Source organism: Bipolaris zeicola (assembly GCF_000523435.1).
Source record: "Bipolaris zeicola 26-R-13 unplaced genomic scaffold scaffold_105, whole genome shotgun sequence".
NCBI classification, from domain to species: domain Eukaryota; kingdom Fungi; phylum Ascomycota; class Dothideomycetes; order Pleosporales; family Pleosporaceae; genus Bipolaris; species Bipolaris zeicola.
This window is the reverse complement of record NW_006912154.1, coordinates 38,940-55,246: the sequence shown is the minus strand read 5'-3', so window position 1 is coordinate 55,246 and position 16,307 is coordinate 38,940. Positions and strand designations below refer to the sequence as shown.

The 16,307-nt window shown below is 52.5% G+C and overlaps 7 protein-coding genes across 7 annotated transcripts; 4 read left to right on the top strand and 3 right to left on the bottom strand.

The window, feature by feature from the left end:
• Positions 1–278: 278 nt before the first annotated feature.
• COCCADRAFT_27327 (uncharacterized protein) lies at positions 279–2,259 on the top strand (the record flags this gene model as incomplete). Its single annotated transcript, XM_007715417.1, has 5 exons — positions 279–285; positions 356–854; positions 914–1,539; positions 1,587–1,721; positions 1,772–2,259. 5 exons carry the CDS (start codon positions 279–281, stop codon positions 2,257–2,259), a joined length of 1,755 nt encoding a protein of 584 aa, XP_007713607.1.
• Positions 2,260–2,404: 145 nt separating this feature from the next.
• On the bottom strand, positions 2,405–2,916 carry COCCADRAFT_6131 (uncharacterized protein; the record flags this gene model as incomplete). Its single annotated transcript, XM_007715407.1, has 4 exons — positions 2,405–2,447; positions 2,498–2,755; positions 2,811–2,843; positions 2,897–2,916. 4 exons carry the CDS (start codon positions 2,914–2,916, stop codon positions 2,405–2,407), a joined length of 354 nt encoding a protein of 117 aa, XP_007713597.1.
• Positions 2,917–3,674: 758 nt separating this feature from the next.
• On the top strand, positions 3,675–7,603 carry COCCADRAFT_37915 (uncharacterized protein; the record flags this gene model as incomplete). The annotated part of the gene is made up of 3 exons (XM_007715430.1): positions 3,675–3,774; positions 3,843–3,996; positions 4,045–7,603. 3 exons carry the CDS (start codon positions 3,675–3,677, stop codon positions 7,601–7,603), a joined length of 3,813 nt encoding a protein of 1,270 aa, XP_007713620.1.
• An 851-nt stretch (positions 7,604–8,454) lies between these two features.
• Positions 8,455–9,261, bottom strand: COCCADRAFT_37913 (uncharacterized protein; the record flags this gene model as incomplete). Its single annotated transcript, XM_007715429.1, has 1 exon — positions 8,455–9,261. One exon carries the CDS (start codon positions 9,259–9,261, stop codon positions 8,455–8,457), a length of 807 nt encoding a protein of 268 aa, XP_007713619.1.
• A 927-nt stretch (positions 9,262–10,188) lies between these two features.
• COCCADRAFT_27323 (uncharacterized protein) lies at positions 10,189–11,359 on the top strand (the record flags this gene model as incomplete). Its single annotated transcript, XM_007715416.1, has 3 exons — positions 10,189–10,200; positions 10,255–10,407; positions 10,487–11,359. The coding sequence occupies 3 exons, from the start codon at positions 10,189–10,191 to the stop codon at positions 11,357–11,359; spliced, it is 1,038 nt and encodes a 345-aa protein (XP_007713606.1).
• A 400-nt stretch (positions 11,360–11,759) lies between these two features.
• COCCADRAFT_27322 (uncharacterized protein) lies at positions 11,760–12,973 on the bottom strand (the record flags this gene model as incomplete). Its single annotated transcript, XM_007715415.1, has 2 exons — positions 11,760–12,821; positions 12,881–12,973. The coding sequence occupies 2 exons, from the start codon at positions 12,971–12,973 to the stop codon at positions 11,760–11,762; spliced, it is 1,155 nt and encodes a 384-aa protein (XP_007713605.1).
• A 1,041-nt stretch (positions 12,974–14,014) lies between these two features.
• On the top strand, positions 14,015–15,771 carry COCCADRAFT_6126 (uncharacterized protein; the record flags this gene model as incomplete). Its single annotated transcript, XM_007715406.1, has 5 exons — positions 14,015–14,389; positions 14,498–14,599; positions 14,671–15,318; positions 15,376–15,517; positions 15,575–15,771. The coding sequence occupies 5 exons, from the start codon at positions 14,015–14,017 to the stop codon at positions 15,769–15,771; spliced, it is 1,464 nt and encodes a 487-aa protein (XP_007713596.1).
• Positions 15,772–16,307: the final 536 nt, after the last annotated feature.

Below are 16,307 nucleotides of genomic sequence, written 5' to 3'. Positions count from 1 at the left end.
ATAACCCTAGTTACCCCTCACATTCTTGTTTGCGCGACCCCACTTGGGACTCTTGGGGCCGTCCAAGAGGGACCTGGCAGATCGCCCGGCACACGTCAAATGGCAAGACGAACAAGCGATCCGGACGGACGCTTCGATGAGACGTTGTCGGATCGGATACCAGAAGTTGGGAATTGATTAATAAAACTTGGTTTCCTCTTTTCTCTATATACCGTATGGTCTTCCCTGCTCTTCTCCGCGCATTGATTTGAACCATTCATACATTAAGATAAATAAACATGTCGTGTACGTATTCAAACATTGAATTCAAACAAGAGCACAGTGCAATTGCGCGGCAACAACTAACAGTACTCAGCAAAACATTTTATTCACGATCCTACGCACCTCGTCAATACGGCGCTTCTGAGCATCCCAAAGACGAATCCGTCTGTGCAGTGCGATATTGAGAACAAGATCATATATCGCAAGAATGGCGCGTCACAAGTTTCCATTGTCTCTGGTGGTGGTAGTGGTCATGAGCCTTCATTCGCTTCTTTCGTTGGTGCAGGTCTTCTTTCTGGCGCGGTAGCAGGCACCATATTCGCATCTCCAAGCGCAGAGCAGATACGAAGGTGTATCTTGCATCGCATTCAGAAAGACAAGGGTGTCCTCGTGATTGTAATGAACTACACCGGCGACGTGCTGAATTTTGGTATGGCCGTAGAGAAGGCACGTGCTGCTGGCATCGAGGCCGACATGGTGGTTGTGGGTGACGATGCTGGTGTAGGGAGGGCCAAGGGTGGAAAAGTAGGGCGAAGAGGCATCGCCGGGACTGTACTTGTCCAGAAAGTTGCTGGCGCGCTTGCAGCAAAAGGGTATGGAGCGATACCAACCAGAGTGATGGTGAAGAGGCAGTTTCACTAACAAGATACAGAGCGAGTCTCAAGGATGTAACGCGAGTCGCGCAACTCGTCGCCGACAATACAGTCTCAATTGGATCCTCACTAGCACATGTCCACGTACCAGGTCGCCGAGAGGCTGAAGAGGATGAGCTGAAAGACGGCCAAGTCGAGATCGGGATGGGCATTCATAATGAAGCTGGCTCAGAGCGCAAATCCACCGATCTTCCCGGTCTCGTGAAAACCATGCTTTCGCATTGTCTCAATGTCGCAGACAAAGATCGTAGCTTCTCTTCCATAAACGCAGAGGACGAGGTTGTGCTGTTGATCAATAACCTAGGAGGAGTTAGTCCGCTCGAGCTGAGCGGTATCACGAACGAGGTTGTCGAGCAACTGGCGAATGACTTCAAAATCAAGCCTGTGCGCATACTCGCCGGTACTTTCATGACGAGTTTGAATGGACTCGGCTTTAGCATCAGCATGCTCAAAGTAGCCGATACACAATCACTAGGTGCTTCCATGCTTGAGCTACTCGATGCACCTGCTGAGGCGAGTGGTTGGGCTGCAGCAATCAGTAGTAGCACATGGGCAAGACGCGACGAGGCAAAGAAAAACGAAGAAAAGGTAGACGAAGAAGAAGTCTTGCCAAGTGATTTGAGAGGTGAGTAATGCACGGCACAGCATAGGTCATGCACTGACGTCGAATAGTAAACTACGCCCAAGCGAAGTCAGTATTGACAACTGCACTGAACAGACTGATAGCCGCCGAGCCTGATGTCACCAAATATGACACGATCGTGGGAGATGGCGATTGTGGAATCGGACTGAAACGTGGCGCAGAAGGTAGGCTCTTCATCACATGTGCACTGTTGCCTGGTGCTGACATCCTACAGCAATTCTGAAGATGCTCGAAACGGCAAAAGAAACAGATGATCTGCTGATCCTCATAAACAACATCATTCAAGTGGTTGAATTAGCAATGGACGGGACGTCAGGTGCAATTTACGCCATCTTCTTGAATGCACTAGCCCATGGATTACGAAAGAATTCGCCTTCTTCCCCCCGACCCGTCACTCCTGCAGTTTGGGCCAAGGCTCTCGACTCATCCCTCAAAGTACTTGGCAAATATACGCCTGCAAAGCCCGGTGATCGAACGCTAATGGATGCTTTGTATCCATTCATTGAGACGCTATCCAAGACAGAAGATGTCGACAAAGCAGCTGCGGCAGCGCAGGGAGGAGCGCAGGGAACGAAAGGAATGAAAGCGAGCTTGGGACGGACGGTGTACGTTGGAGGCGAAGGGTTCCAAGAAGTTCCTGACCCTGGTGCGCACGGTCTCGCAGAACTTCTGCTGGGCCTGAGTGACGGATTGAAGAAGTAAAGGCTGATGGGTATCGTTCTTTGATTCGTTCGGTGGTCATCGCCGACTTTGCGGCGTCGATTATATAACTTTTAATGCATTCGAACTCTAAATTGCGTGCGTCCATCTTGCACTCCCGTCTCAACACCAGGTCGCGTCCAGATTCTTATGAGAGCAAGACGAGGATGACGGAATCGCCTCGGAGAAACCTATGCAGAGTCAGCACATTGCGCAAAACGTACACATCTATCAGACGTACAGCTTGGAAATGAAGCGATCCTTGTTAACCTTCCTTCCATAGCTACCGTTGGCTAACCGTGGCGTCTCGGTCCACATCTCCTTGGCATTCTCGAGGACCATGTTGCAGTGGCGGTCAAAAGCCTTCACGCGTGCGAGGATCTTGCGGTTGTTTCGGCACGAAATCAGCACTTGTGTGCGCGAGCGGACGGCGGTCTGAAGAATAGAAAGAGGACCGGTGGTGAGCTCATGCTCTTCAACTTGCGCGACCTCGTACTCCCTAAGTAGAAACGTTAGCCTCTTTGCACCATTGAATAGGACAGGAGAATACATACGTCAACTCGGAGCGTGGCTTGGACAGAAGCTCCCTGTGAGGTATCAGTACTGAGCTTGCTATTGGAGCTTGCGTGCTTTTACTCACTGAATCTTCGCGTCGACCATTTTGACAGGCGGTATGGGGTAGTAAGCGCGGATCTAGAAGAAAAAGAACCTCTATTTCTAGTTGCTGTTAACAACCTGAGTCCTCAGCTTCTGCCTTCGAATTTTGATTTGCAGCTCGAACAGGTACTGCGCAAGGATTGGGTCGAGCAAAAGAAGTGCACAGACCAGTGGCGGAAAGACTGACCTAGTTTAGAGAGGTAGGACACCACGGCAACGAGCTTGGATGAGGTGGAGCGGTCGGCGATAATGGTGAGGCAGGGCGATGAAGTGATCGAGCTTGGCTGAGATGAAGCGCGGGTTGCGGTTTTTCCGGCGCCGGGCCAATCAGTACGCGTCAGATAGTGGGGCCATAGAGCCAGATCCATGGTGCGTCACGCGTCTTTGCCCTCTCCCGGCGTTAGCGCGGCGCGGGTAGCTGGAAACCTCTAAGCTCGTGCCTCCATCTTCTCTTCGATTGCACACGACATCATTGACGACACCCTTTTATTCCCCTTTCCTAGCCGATCTACGCGTGTTGGTGCCTGTTTCGCATCTCGCGTCTACCGGAATACATAACCGGCCCCTTCCCCCCCGCCAATTTTGCTTCCCACTCGATCCTAGTCTCGCTTCTTTGTTCTCCAAGAACGCGTCCGCTATGATCGCACGCCAGCCACCGATCGCGATACGACATTGATCATATCCCGTCCATCCCCCGGCGTCCCTCCTCTCTTTTTTTTACGGCACGGCCTGTCTATCCTTCGTCAAGCCCATAGTCAGCCATGTCGACTCCTTCGAGTATTACGCTAGAGACGGGTCCCTCGCAGCATGCCTTGACTCCTGCTGCTGGTGCCGAGGATGGCGTCATGGATGAGATCCCACGCCGACAAATGCGAGGTAAACAGATTCAGCTCATCATCACGCTCTGATCTAACATGGCTCTTCATCAGTCAAGGTCTTGTATACGTTTGACGATCAGAACAAATCAAACTGTCTCGCTCGTCTGCCAAATGTCCTCAACATTCCTGTCGTTTCGCTGGACGAGACTACCGAAGTGGGAGTCATCGAACTCAAGACATGCATTCAGGCTATTGTCACTGCAAGGTAGGCTACTCCCATTGGTCATGTAAGACACATTGCTCACCTTCACAGTCCTGAGCTTGTAGCCAAATTAGGACACGATTACACCGTGTACGCTTATGACTTTTCCGAGTACGAAACACCGCTTGTTGGACAGGGTATGCTATCGTGGCTTCTAGCTTCTGCATCATCAACACCCAATGCTCCTGCCAAGGACTCCCAAACCATGGTCACAGGTCGCGTATGTAAAAATATTCTTGGCATTTTCTCAAATGGTATCAAAGAGACTTTAGAAGTCAAGTTGAAGCTGGTGCCTGTTCCGACGTGCATGCAGAAAGAATATGTGGAGAATATGGAGCGATATCATAGTCTCAGCCAGATGATGCCCGAAGGATTTGACTATAACGCCTGGTCCGACTTCCTGAAAGAGAATCCTATGCTTGGTCACCTGGCCCAACCAACTACGACCCACTCTGCTCAGCCTTCGCCACGTCATTCCGTTGGTGGTGTTGAGCCTTTCCACCAGATGCTTACCCGCCAAAGCCCCTCGCAGGAACCCGTCCGTAACGAATCATTCTACGACCAATCGAATACGCCCTTCATGTCCCAACCAACCAGGCCTTCTAGCCCCGCCATGAGCACCATTTCCTTCCATCACTATCAATATAATCCACCTTCACGTCCAACATCACGGGCTTCTGTGCGTAGCGAAGCCCCTCCACCAACCCAACAATACCAATTTAGTGATCCGTATATTGTGGAGCCGCAAGACGACGGTCCCCCGAAGAAGAGGGCTCGAATCACACAGACCACGAGACCAAGGAATACGCCCCTGACTGCTCATAACGACTCACTCCGAGTGACCGCTAGTACAGCAGCATCGGTACGCCTCCTTAAACCAACCTTCAACGCTGCTGGAGCTGCCGCAGACATGGTCCCGCGCGCACCAACTCCTCGTCCAGGTGAAAAGCTAGGACAACGAGGTGGTCGTCGTCCCCCCGCACCAAGCGCTCTGAGACACGCATCGATGGACGGAGGACGCCCATACATGTCCCCTTACGAACCTAGTACCTTTTCAGACAATGCTATGGAATCAGCAGACGAAAGAGAAGGAAGCCCAAGTGAGACACCGAATGAGATGCCCTCTTCACCACCAATCGCACCCCGGCGGACCATATCACCTGCTCCCTCCAGTCCGAACCTACCGACACTACCCCTCAACGATTCAGGTTTTGTTAGTGACATTCCCATGGGACGAGACACTGATGGCATGAACTGTGGGGATGGCCCATGGGCACGCCATGAAGCAGCGCAATATCGCCGAGGATCAGCTGCTCAACCAATCACTGAAAGTATCGAAATGGATATGTGCAGTACTCAGCCGTTCGACTTTGACAACATGGACCAGGATCTTCTCAATTGTGTATATTTCCAGGGACAAAATCCGAAAAGTGAAAGTGATCTACTATCAAGGATGGCGATAAATGAGCACGACAACAATTCGGTCAGCGGACGACCTCATACCGGGGACGCATTCCAATCTGCATCTGTAGAAAAGGCTCAGACTCGGGAAAAGTCGCATGCGACATTTTCTACTGCTGGGTCACCCGATGGCATTTCTTCACAAATCTCACCCGCCCCTGAAAGCGAAGCGCAAGTATACAGCCGTTCCGCCACGCCAAATTTACCAGCAAAACAACCTAAACAAACCAAGGCACGAGGACTTCCTAGATCGCAAACCTGGTCTGGAACAGGTGAACCCATGTCGGACGCACCAACTCCCTCAGAGTGTGGCTATACTCGAAGCGGCTCTGGTGCTAAGAGGAAGCGATATATCAAAGACCGATTGGACGCTGCTATCAGAAAGGGTGAAATGCCACCGCACTGTGTCAACTGCGGAGAAATCGACACTCCTACTTGGAGAAAAGCCTACACTCGAGTGGAGAATGGTTCGCCTAGTGGCATTGAATTGTCCACTGATTCGGCTAGTACAGACATCATTGCCTACGAGGTAATCGAACCAACTTCTGAGACAGATGGCGAGCCAAAGTACCGTATCTTCAAAAACAACTTGACGCGTCAAGATAAGGACATGATGGCGGCGAAATCTGGTGATGCTTTCCAAGAGCTTAATCTGTGTAACCCATGCGGACTTTGGCTTATCAAGAAGTTTTCGATGCGTCCGCAAAAAGTATGGGACAGGTCTGCACGACTAGCAAAGCGCAAGCGAGAACAGAAGATTGGAGCACGCTCCAGATCGACTGTTGGTGATGATCTCATGTCGGACGCCGCTTTTCCAGAGACGGAATCTACTATGCCAGCCGAGCAGGAGCTAGGCGGGAAATCAGTTGATGGAACATACGACGGAGAGATGGCACCACCCAAGGCCCCATTCGGCGCACGTGAAATGGATGCCAACAATGCCCAGGCTGCTTTCAGACGAGCTATGCAATCAAGTCCTGCGGGCGTCAGAGGAAGCAAGACTTTGCCCATCAATCTCGAACAAGATCTTACACCAAAGCCTACACGGCGATTGCTTTTCCCCTCGCCTCGGAAGCAAAGTCAACGCAAGACTCTGACTCAACAGGCGACTGGTCCTGTCGCTACTCCTATGCATGCACATGACGATGATGCGCCTAAAAAGCCTCGTTGCCAACGGTGTAAAGAACTCAAGAGAGCTTGCGACCGAGAACGGCCATGCGGTCGGTGCGAAAACGCTGGAATAGGGCATGATGGATGTATTCCTTGCGAGACGAAAAAGACCAACTGGTTCGAGCGACCTGTAGTACAACCAGTTGTCGTTGAGCAGGATAACCCCGATAAGGAGAACTGCCCACCTCCACCTACATTGGAGGTTGACGAGCTTGATCACCTTTTTGAAGACTCCCATTCCCCCAAGACAACGCCGAAGCAAGATCGGATAGCTGAGGATCTTTTGAAAACGCCCACTCCTGGTACTCGACAGCGCGCCGCCCTGACGCCGAGACGAGGTACTGAAAATGGCGAGGTTCCTACCACGCCCTCGCGGAGCACATTTACTCCTCGAGGCAACCGCACGGGGACTGCTGCTCCGGACACCCCATTCACACGCCAGCTCAATGCACTTCTATCAGACCATCCCATTTCATCGCCTTCTCAAAATTTTGACTTTTCCTCATTTCCTATCTTCACTCCTCCTGGTCATACTGGGGCACAGTTCAGCGAGCTCTTAGCCGACGACTTCTTGTCGAGTGACATGCCTATGAGTAGCTCACCCTCGAAAACTGGGTCCATGAGTATAGGTTTCGATCTTTATGAGGACCCCAATACATCTACCGCTGGAATGTGGAATGGAGAGAACATCTTTGACAATGAAGTCATGTTGTTAGGCATGGACGATAACTCCAAGCGCTCCGGTATGGACGCCAGCAATGGCCCCGACGCAGTCACGCTGCTGAAGATGAATGTGGGTGGCATGACTGTCGATTTTGCGGCCATGATAGAAGAAGTCGTTGGTACCGCCACTAAGGATACTGATGGGCATGAGAACGAAGGCAGGTTCTTGGAAGACAGTGGTAGGTCTGCTCACAAAAGCCCAGAAGCAGAGAGTGAGGGCGTCGGTGGCACGCCCGAAGAGCCCACTTCTGTCTGAGGCTTTTTATGCCTATTGTTATGGCTCCATGATTTTGTTTACATGCCTGTTTGCCTTTACTGTAGATTCTTGTTTTTGAGAGGCGTTTAGCGATCTGGCACGTGCATGCTGCGGCTTTTAGATGCCACGAGGAAACGAGGCACACGATTACTTTTTGTACACTAGTCTTTGTAGTAAGAGCAGCAGCTCGGCAGCCCGGCATCTGAGGCACGAGTTCTGGTAAATGGCGAGCGTATTGTACGCACCTTCGAAGGATACCCAATACATATGTTAGGCATTATATAATTCCTTCATTACAGTAAAATTGTTTTAATATGTGACGCAAAGGAAATTTCATACCGATCGATGGAAGATTTATGTGACATTGAAGAGGAATAGTTCGTCGTATATTGCACACTAAACCTGCTGTTAATTGTACCCTGTACATGTATCATGATGGCAAAGTGTTGGGATCATCATGCTGGAAATAGCTCAGGCGTGTCATGGAAGGCTAAAGTGGTTCACTTTACTTTCACCGCCATTTTGCCTCCTGTATTCGGATGTACGTTACTTTAGTATTAGACGTCAAGGCCAAGATCAACTTTGCCCGGGCGTTACCCTTGAGCTGACCATAATATTTCATTTTGTTATAATTCACATGTACTATCATATGTACTATCTGTTGATTGGCGATTCATATCACTCATAACAAAAGAAAACTAGTCTTGCGCAGGAGATAATGGTAACAATCAAATTTATTTTGTTCGAGCGCTAGCATACAACTATTTCGCCGTCATAAACACATGCTCCAGAACCGTTCAATCATAAAATCGCGTCTAACCCCCCTCACACTCCATTGTCTGACATTACGCTTACTGAGATGATCCTCCAGAAATGGTAAGCACCTGTCCGTTAACCCAACCGCCATCCTCGGAAGCAAGGAAAGCCACAACCCTCGCAACATCCTCGGGGACCGCACATCTGCCCAGCGGGCAGTGGCTCGCCATGAGGTTCTCAATCTTCTCCGCTGGCCACTCAGGAGTGCCACCGGGGATGTAGTGCCATGCGTTTTGAGTGAACATGTCAGACTTGATGCCACCAGGCGCAACACCGTTGACAGTGACACCACGCTTTCCAAAGTCGGTGGCGAAAGCCTTGATGAATCCAATGACGGCCATCTTGGAAGCGTTGTACAGAGCGTGGTCCTTGACACCGAGAAGACCAGCAGCAATCGAGCTCATGAGGATGATACGGCCGTTGTCCTCAATGTACTTGTAGGCCGTCTGGCCAACGAAGAACTGCGCTCGTGTGTTCAGGTTGAAAACATGGTCGTACTTCTCCTCGCTAATCTCCTCGGTCTTGTCCCAGCTCTCGGTGCCGGAGTTGCTCATGACAATGTTGATCTTGCCAAAGGCCTGCTTTCCTTCCTCGAATAGCCGGTGGATCTCGGATACTTTGCTCACATCGGCCTTGATGGCGACGGCTTTGGCGCCGTTGTTGAAGCCTCGGATGATCTCGCATACTTCGTTGGCGGGGCCTTCTGATGATACGTAGTTTACGATGACTGAGGCGCCGCGCTTGCCGAGCTCGATGGCGCAGCCTCGTCCGATACCGCGGCCGGCGCCGGTGATGAGGGCAACCTGGCCCTCGAGGGAGGCAGTGGGAACTGTGACGACCATTTTTATGGAGTTGTGTGTGGTGGAATTGATATATTGATATTCGAGGAGTTGCAGGTATGCTTGTTTTGATTTCTTGATTTGAAGAAATCCAAAGACTGATCGTAATGAATAAGTGAAAATGTGGCTGGGTATCTTGATTGATTTTCATTCATGTTGTAGCATCTATATAAATGCATTTGATATCTCCGTTTTCGAATGTTGGTATTCACGGTGTTGGGGTCACCGGTGGGGATCCGAAGGGCCAAAGACCGAAAATAGTAGTCCGCCAAGGGGACTTGCGGCTCTACACTTTCGCGTCCGGGAAATACTATGTACGCTGTGTGTTTTACCTACACAAGGCTAAACGAACCGGCAAGCCTAGTCTCCGCTCCCAGTGTCGTAGTCTAAGTGCCGGCTGTGGTGCGGAGCTCGGAAGGGGGGCCATTGCTGTCCCTCCGAATTCGAGCAACGTATTGAAGCCTCGAGGATGGAGATGCGATGAGAATCCCGGGTGTATCTCGGCAGCTTTTGTTGGAAGATAGACTCCTTGGATAAACTTCCACTTCCTAGAGTATGAATGAGATAATGCACACTACTTATCGCGACGAGCGGTGATTGCCGGCGCAATGCAGGGAACACCAACGGATCTACCCATAGCGCAGGTACCACGATCACTTATAGATCAACTTTGTCTTCATCATCTTGCAGAAAGCCCAAGATGAGCAGATTGAAAACTGCTAGATAAGACAATTCGACACACGAAGACGCAATGCGCCGCAAACCGAAATGGAGGCGGTGACTATGAACGGCCGAGCATGAGGCGGTTCCGACCATCGGGACCTTGGATTGCGCACGTCACTTGCCCATGTTTGCCCCACTACTTCTTTCAACTTCACGTCCACAACAAACTATCACTAAACACGCCATTTTTACGCCTCAGAAGTAAAGATGCATATTCTTGTAAGTTGTCTCATGCCTCACGGTAGCCAATGGCAGCAGCTGACCAAACAGTAGGTCACTAACGACGATGGTCCACCATCAGATCAATCCTCGCCTTATGTGCATTCGCTGGTGTCAACACTGCAAAAGTATGGCCACACCGTGTCGGTTGTTCTCCCACACACGCAGAGATCTTGGATAGGCAAGGCACACCTTGTTGGCAAGTCGGTATGGATATCTTTTATCTGTTTGAAGCAATGCTTGCAATGTATATTTGTCGTCACCGCCCAGTCTAACATAGCCGTAGATATCACCAACATACTATCGACCTGAACCCCTTCAAACTACCGCCGATGGCCGCCTTACGAACCACGGAACGACTCACAACTCGCCTCTGCCGCCTTCTTCGAATGAGGAAGAATGGGTGCTCGTCGACTCGACCCCTGCCTCATGCGTACAGATTGGCCTATACCACTACTTCACCGAGCGTGGACCAATCGATCTCGTCGTATCTGGACCAAACTATGGCCGCAATAGCACTGCGATATTCTCCCTCTCGTCGGGCACCATAGGCGGAGCGATGGAGGCAGCCGTATGTGGCATGAAGAGCATAGCACTCAGCTACGCCTTTTTCGACCGCAACCACGACGCCAACATCATCAGCGGCGCGAGCGAGCTCAGCGCAAAGCTCATACAATACCTGTGGGACAACTGGGATAAGAATACGCATCTGTACACGGTCAACGTCCCTCTGGTGGAGAACGTAGGAGAGCGCAAGGTCCTATGGACAAACATGTTGCAGAACACATGGAAGAGTGGCAGCTGTTTCCAGGTGGTGGAAGTGCCATCGGAAGCCGACGACAAACCAGCGGACATCGAAGGCCAAATCCGTAAGCAAGAGGAGAAACTGGGCAAGAAGGAACTCAGGTCCAACTCGGAGAATGCCGGTGGAGCAAGCGGTACGGATTCAGGACAAGATACGCCATCCGGGCAGCCACATTCGAGGTATACGCACAAGCACTTCAAGTGGGCACCTTCGTTCAAGGATGTGTACCAGAGTGTGGAGGAGAGCGAGCCAGGCAACGATGGATGGGCTGTTGCGCAGGGATTCACTAGCGTGACTCCGCTCCGGGCAAACTTTATGCACGTCAATGGGTTCGAGGGAGAGATTAAGCTTTAGTGGATAGTGGGAGGGCGGAAGGGAGGGAACGGGGCCTCAGCGGGGTAGTTTGGATGATGATCACAAAGCATCTCGGGATATAGTCCGATAAGACGAGATTTGGGTTTTGAGGGGAATGCGAGTAAGATATCTGAACCAGCAAGATGTGCAGGACATATTTAGAATATATCTTGTAGTATTAATTCACACATTGAAGTGACATTTTATGGTTGGCTATCGCGAATCGAGATGGCCTCTCCACGTATACCTGGGGTATCAAAAAGAAAAAAGAAAAAAACCTCCCTTCCCCAATCGTAGTATTTGTTTCCAGTATCCCGAACTCCATGATTAATACATCGCTGTGATTCCGAAAAGAGGAAGAAAAAAGAAAAAAAGAAAAAAGACGTATTATACAGATTAGTTATTCGAAATTGAAAAAGGCATCGTCAAAGGAAGATTGCTCGGGGTTGGCGTAGTCGTCCATGTTGAACAGGTCCTCGAGATCGTCTGCAGCCATGGTGCCCATCATGTCGTCATTGTTGTTGTTATTGGTCGTCCCTTCTTCCACCTTGTTCTCTTGGGGCGGCGGTGGCTGTGCGGCAGGCTTGGACTCGTCTGCCTTTGGCGCAGGCTCTGGCTCTGGTGCAGGCTTGGCAGTTGCATTTGCATTGCTGTCAACGTTTGCGTTCGTGTTTGTATTCGTATTTGAATCCAGGCCTGGCAAGTCCGGCATGGTAAAGTCCATGTCCATGGTGGATGTTTGATTGTTGTTGTTGTTGTCATTGTCGCTGTGCTTGGCAAAGTCTTCGAGACCGGGTAGGAGAGAGGATCCGTCGTTGCCGCTGTCGAGGCCAAAGTCAATGTCACCCGTGGTATCCATCATGTCGTGGTCGTGATTTTGGTCGGAGGTGTCCATGGCATCGCCGAACATGGCATCGAAATCAAAGTCGGACTCGTTGGGGTTGTTGGCTGGGGGTGTGCCATCGAAGAGCGGGTCTTTGGACGGCTGGGCATTTGTGTCTGTCGAGTTTTGGGGTGGTGAGGGTGCCTTCTTATTTTGGCTGTCATGGTCGCTATTGCCGCCTTCCTTCTTCGCGGCTGCCATGTCCGTCTCCATTGACGCCACTGGCGCAGACGTGTCTAGTGCTGCTGGCGGCTCGAGCTGTACGGGCGTAGCGACCTTTTCTTCCTTGACCGGCGCGTCGTTGGTGGGTGGGGGTTGATTCCTGGCCTCTGCAGCAAGCCTCGCCTTGTCCACCTCTTGCTGTTTCGCGGCGGCCTCCTTCTTCTTGCGGTCCTGCTTCAGCAATGCCATGTCGCGCCGAAGCACCATTTGCGCTAGGCGCACTTCGTTCTCGAGTTCGTCGAGGGCATCGTGGAAGCGCTCGGTGGCATGGGGCACGACGCGCTGCAGTTGCTGCTTCATGCGCCCGGAGCCGCCGCCGGTCTGGGTTTCTTTGAGGAAGCGGCCAGAGTGAAGGAACTGCGAGGGAATGTGAGCAGGGGTACGCGTCAAGGGCACATGGCTGGGCGGCGGCGTACAATGAGATTGAGCATGCTCTGCAGCGTGTCGATGTGCTGGTGCTGTTGCTGCTGTTGTCCCGGCGCCGGGGGTGGTGGGTTTGCCGCGGCCATGATGGCTGGATGGTCGTTGTCGAGGTAGTGGTGGTGGTGGTGATGGTGGTGATGGTGATGATGTTGAGAATGGCGAGGAAGTCTGGGTGGGCCGGCTGGCTGGGGATGTGGTTGGCTATGGTGCGGTAGTACAGTAGTAGTATGTAGAATGTATGGCTCGGCGGCGGATAGGTGCTTGGTCGGCTGGTCGGTGCTGGCCGCAGCGCCCTGACACACGTGCGGGCCTTCTGCAGGTGCTTCCGCAGGTGGGGGCCACGGGTTCCGGTACTAGAGAATTAGGTGCAAATATACGTGCTAATACTAAATACACGGCCTTGGGAACATTCCTACGCCCGGCGCATACCAGGCCAGCCACTAGCACCAGCCCACCCGTTATTTACGGCCTTTTCCTCCGCCCAGCCTTGCCTGACAGCAGCTGCCAGCACGGCATCCAAAATGCCCCCAAAATGCTCCAATGCCTGACCCGTTCCCGCAAATCTGCACTCTTGCACACGCGCACACACGCACACACTCATACCCCGGCACCACGGCCAGCAGGTGGTAGGCTACAGTAGCTCTCCCGTTGCATTGGGCGCTTGTGCCCTCGCGACCCTAATTCTCGCGACCCTCGCTCACCTCCCAACTCCTCTTCCCTTTCCTCACCCCACAAGTGGAGACCATAGCTTGCCATCCGCGCTCGGCGTAGGGCTTTCGCATCTCCTATCTCCTCTTCCTCTTGTTTCCTCTTCCCTTTCCTAGTGCTTTCCGCGTCTCTGTTCGGGCTGCCTGTGCTTGTACTTGCGCTTTCCCTTTTCGACTTTCCTTGTCGCCTACCACTAACCCACTAACCCAACCCACCACCCTCCTCTTCGCCCCGCCACGACTCGCCCACCCGCCGCGTGGCCTTGTCTGTTCCTGTGCTGCTCTCTGCAATCCTCCTCTCGCGTCGCATCAGAGCTCGCCCGCCGGTTCTTTGCTTGAACCACCCGCCACCACCACTGCCTTTTGCTCATCCGCACCCCTCCTGCCCGTTTCTGCCTTGAGCGCATTTTCGCGACCGCCATGGCCGACCAGCAGAACCCTGGGGCACAGCTTCCCCCTCCGCCCTCCGCCAGCGGTGCGCCCGGCTACGACAACCAGCCTCAGGCCCAGCAGCACATGCCGCCCCCGCCGCTCGCCCCCGTCATCATCCCGCAGAACAACAACCCCATTCCCACGGCCATTAGCTCCCCCATGTCGGGCAACCCCATGTCCCCGACCAGCGGCCAGCCTGGCTACGTGCCCCGTCGCGCCGCGCCCGAGCCCAACAAGCGCGCCTTGTATGTGGGAGGACTCGACCCGCGGGTCACTGAGGACGTGCTTCGTCAAATCTTCGAGACCACTGGACATGTCCAGAGCGTCAAGATCATTCCTGACAAGACTGCAAGTTCTCCTTCTGTAAGATACATCTCCGAAACCGCTGCAATTCTCTTGACAGCTTTGTGGCGCGGGCCGGGCTTATCTTGCAACTGCTGCAACAATTCAAGTGCCGCTGACCGCTAACAGTTCAATTCCAAGGGTTTCAATTACGGCTTCGTTGAGTACGACGACCCCGGTGCGGCCGAGCGTGGCATGGCCACCCTCAATGGCCGGCGCATTCACAACAATGTAAGCATGGTCATTGGGGAAGCGGACAAAGAGAAATTGCCATGTCGGCCTGTGTTTCTGACCAAAGACAGGAAATTCGTGTAAACTGGGCCTACCAATCTAACAACACAGCCAAGGAAGACACTTCTAACCACTTCCACATCTTCGTCGGTGACCTTTCCAACGAGGTCAACGACGAGGTCCTTCTGCAGGCCTTTTCCACCTTTGGTCCCGTTTCCGAGGCTCGCGTCATGTGGGACATGAAGACGGGCAGGTCTCGTGGCTACGGATTCGTCGCTTTCCGGGATCGTGCCGATGCTGAGCGTGCCCTCAACTCCATGGACGGCGAGTGGCTCGGTTCTCGAGCAATTCGCTGCAACTGGGCCAATCAGAAGGGTCAACCTTCCATTTCCCAGCAGCAGGCCATGGCCTCAATGGGCATGACACCAACCACTCCGTTTGGCCACCACCATTTCCCCACTCACGGTGTCCAGAGCTACGACATGGTTGTGGCTCAAACTTCGCAGTGGCAGACGACTTGCTATGTCGGAAATCTGACTCCTTACACCTCGCAGGCTGACCTAGTGCCACTCTTCCAGAATTTTGGTTATGTTACCGAGACGCGCTTCCAATCGGATCGTGGATTTGCCTTCATCAAGATGGACACGCATGAGAACGCTGCCATGGCCATCTGCCAGCTCAACGGCTACAACGTCAATGGCCGCCCCTTAAAGTGCAGCGTAGGTTGACTCGCGTCTCCCTTTTCCTTAACTGTTTGCTCACATTTGTAAATCTAGTGGGGCAAAGACCGTCCTCCGACTGGCCAGTTTGAGGGTTACTCGCCTGCGGGCGGCCCTAACTCAGCTTACCCCCAGACGCCGAGTGCGTACTTTCCGCAGTATGGTGGTGGGCCACAAGGTGGGCCCATGTCACCCTCAGGTGAGCGGCACCGGAGGAAGCTGCAGTATCGAAACAAGCAATCTAATGCGCGGGCAGGACCCAGCCCCGGCGGAGCACCTTTCGCGCAGCAGCAGCAACAAGCCTTTGGTAACCCTGGCATGCCGTTCCAGCAGCAAATGCAGCAGCCGGGCAGCGCTGGTGGCTACGGCCGCGGCGCCCCCCAGCAGCCACAGTGGGGCCAGTCTCCCCAAGCTGCCTTTAGCCAGAACGGCTTTGGGGGATACCAGGGCTAAAGACCCTCCTTGCTCAAACTTTTTTTGTTCAGCGCCGCGCCACCTATTCTTTCGACACGCCCAGTTGTTGTTTACGAGGGCGCTTTTGTTTGGATAGCTCCGATTTTCAGGTCACATTTCATCAGCTATCTGGTCTCATGTTCTTAGGCAAGTCGTCATTTTAGTCCCGTTGTCCAAAAAGGTGTGAGGGTTGTTGTCTGCCGGCATGGTCGGCTACCCTACGGTATATTTCTTGTGGGATATGATCTACGGTCGTTTGTGTGGTTCAAAATGAATCTCCTTTCTCATGTTAGCATTTCCTTTGATGCGAGCTTCGGCTTATTTCACATTTGCCTCTTCACTACCCACGATGATGTTTGAATCTTGTTATGGTTACCAAAAGCGAATTCCTCTTCTCTTTGCGGCGCACTCTTTAGTCATGACGGCTCCCTCTAACTGTTTTCGGTGGTCGGTGGGCTTTTGATGATTGTTGTTATATCATGTTCTTCTTCTTCGGTTTAGACTGCATTGTCTCTTCAAAACGGCATACGCGGGGC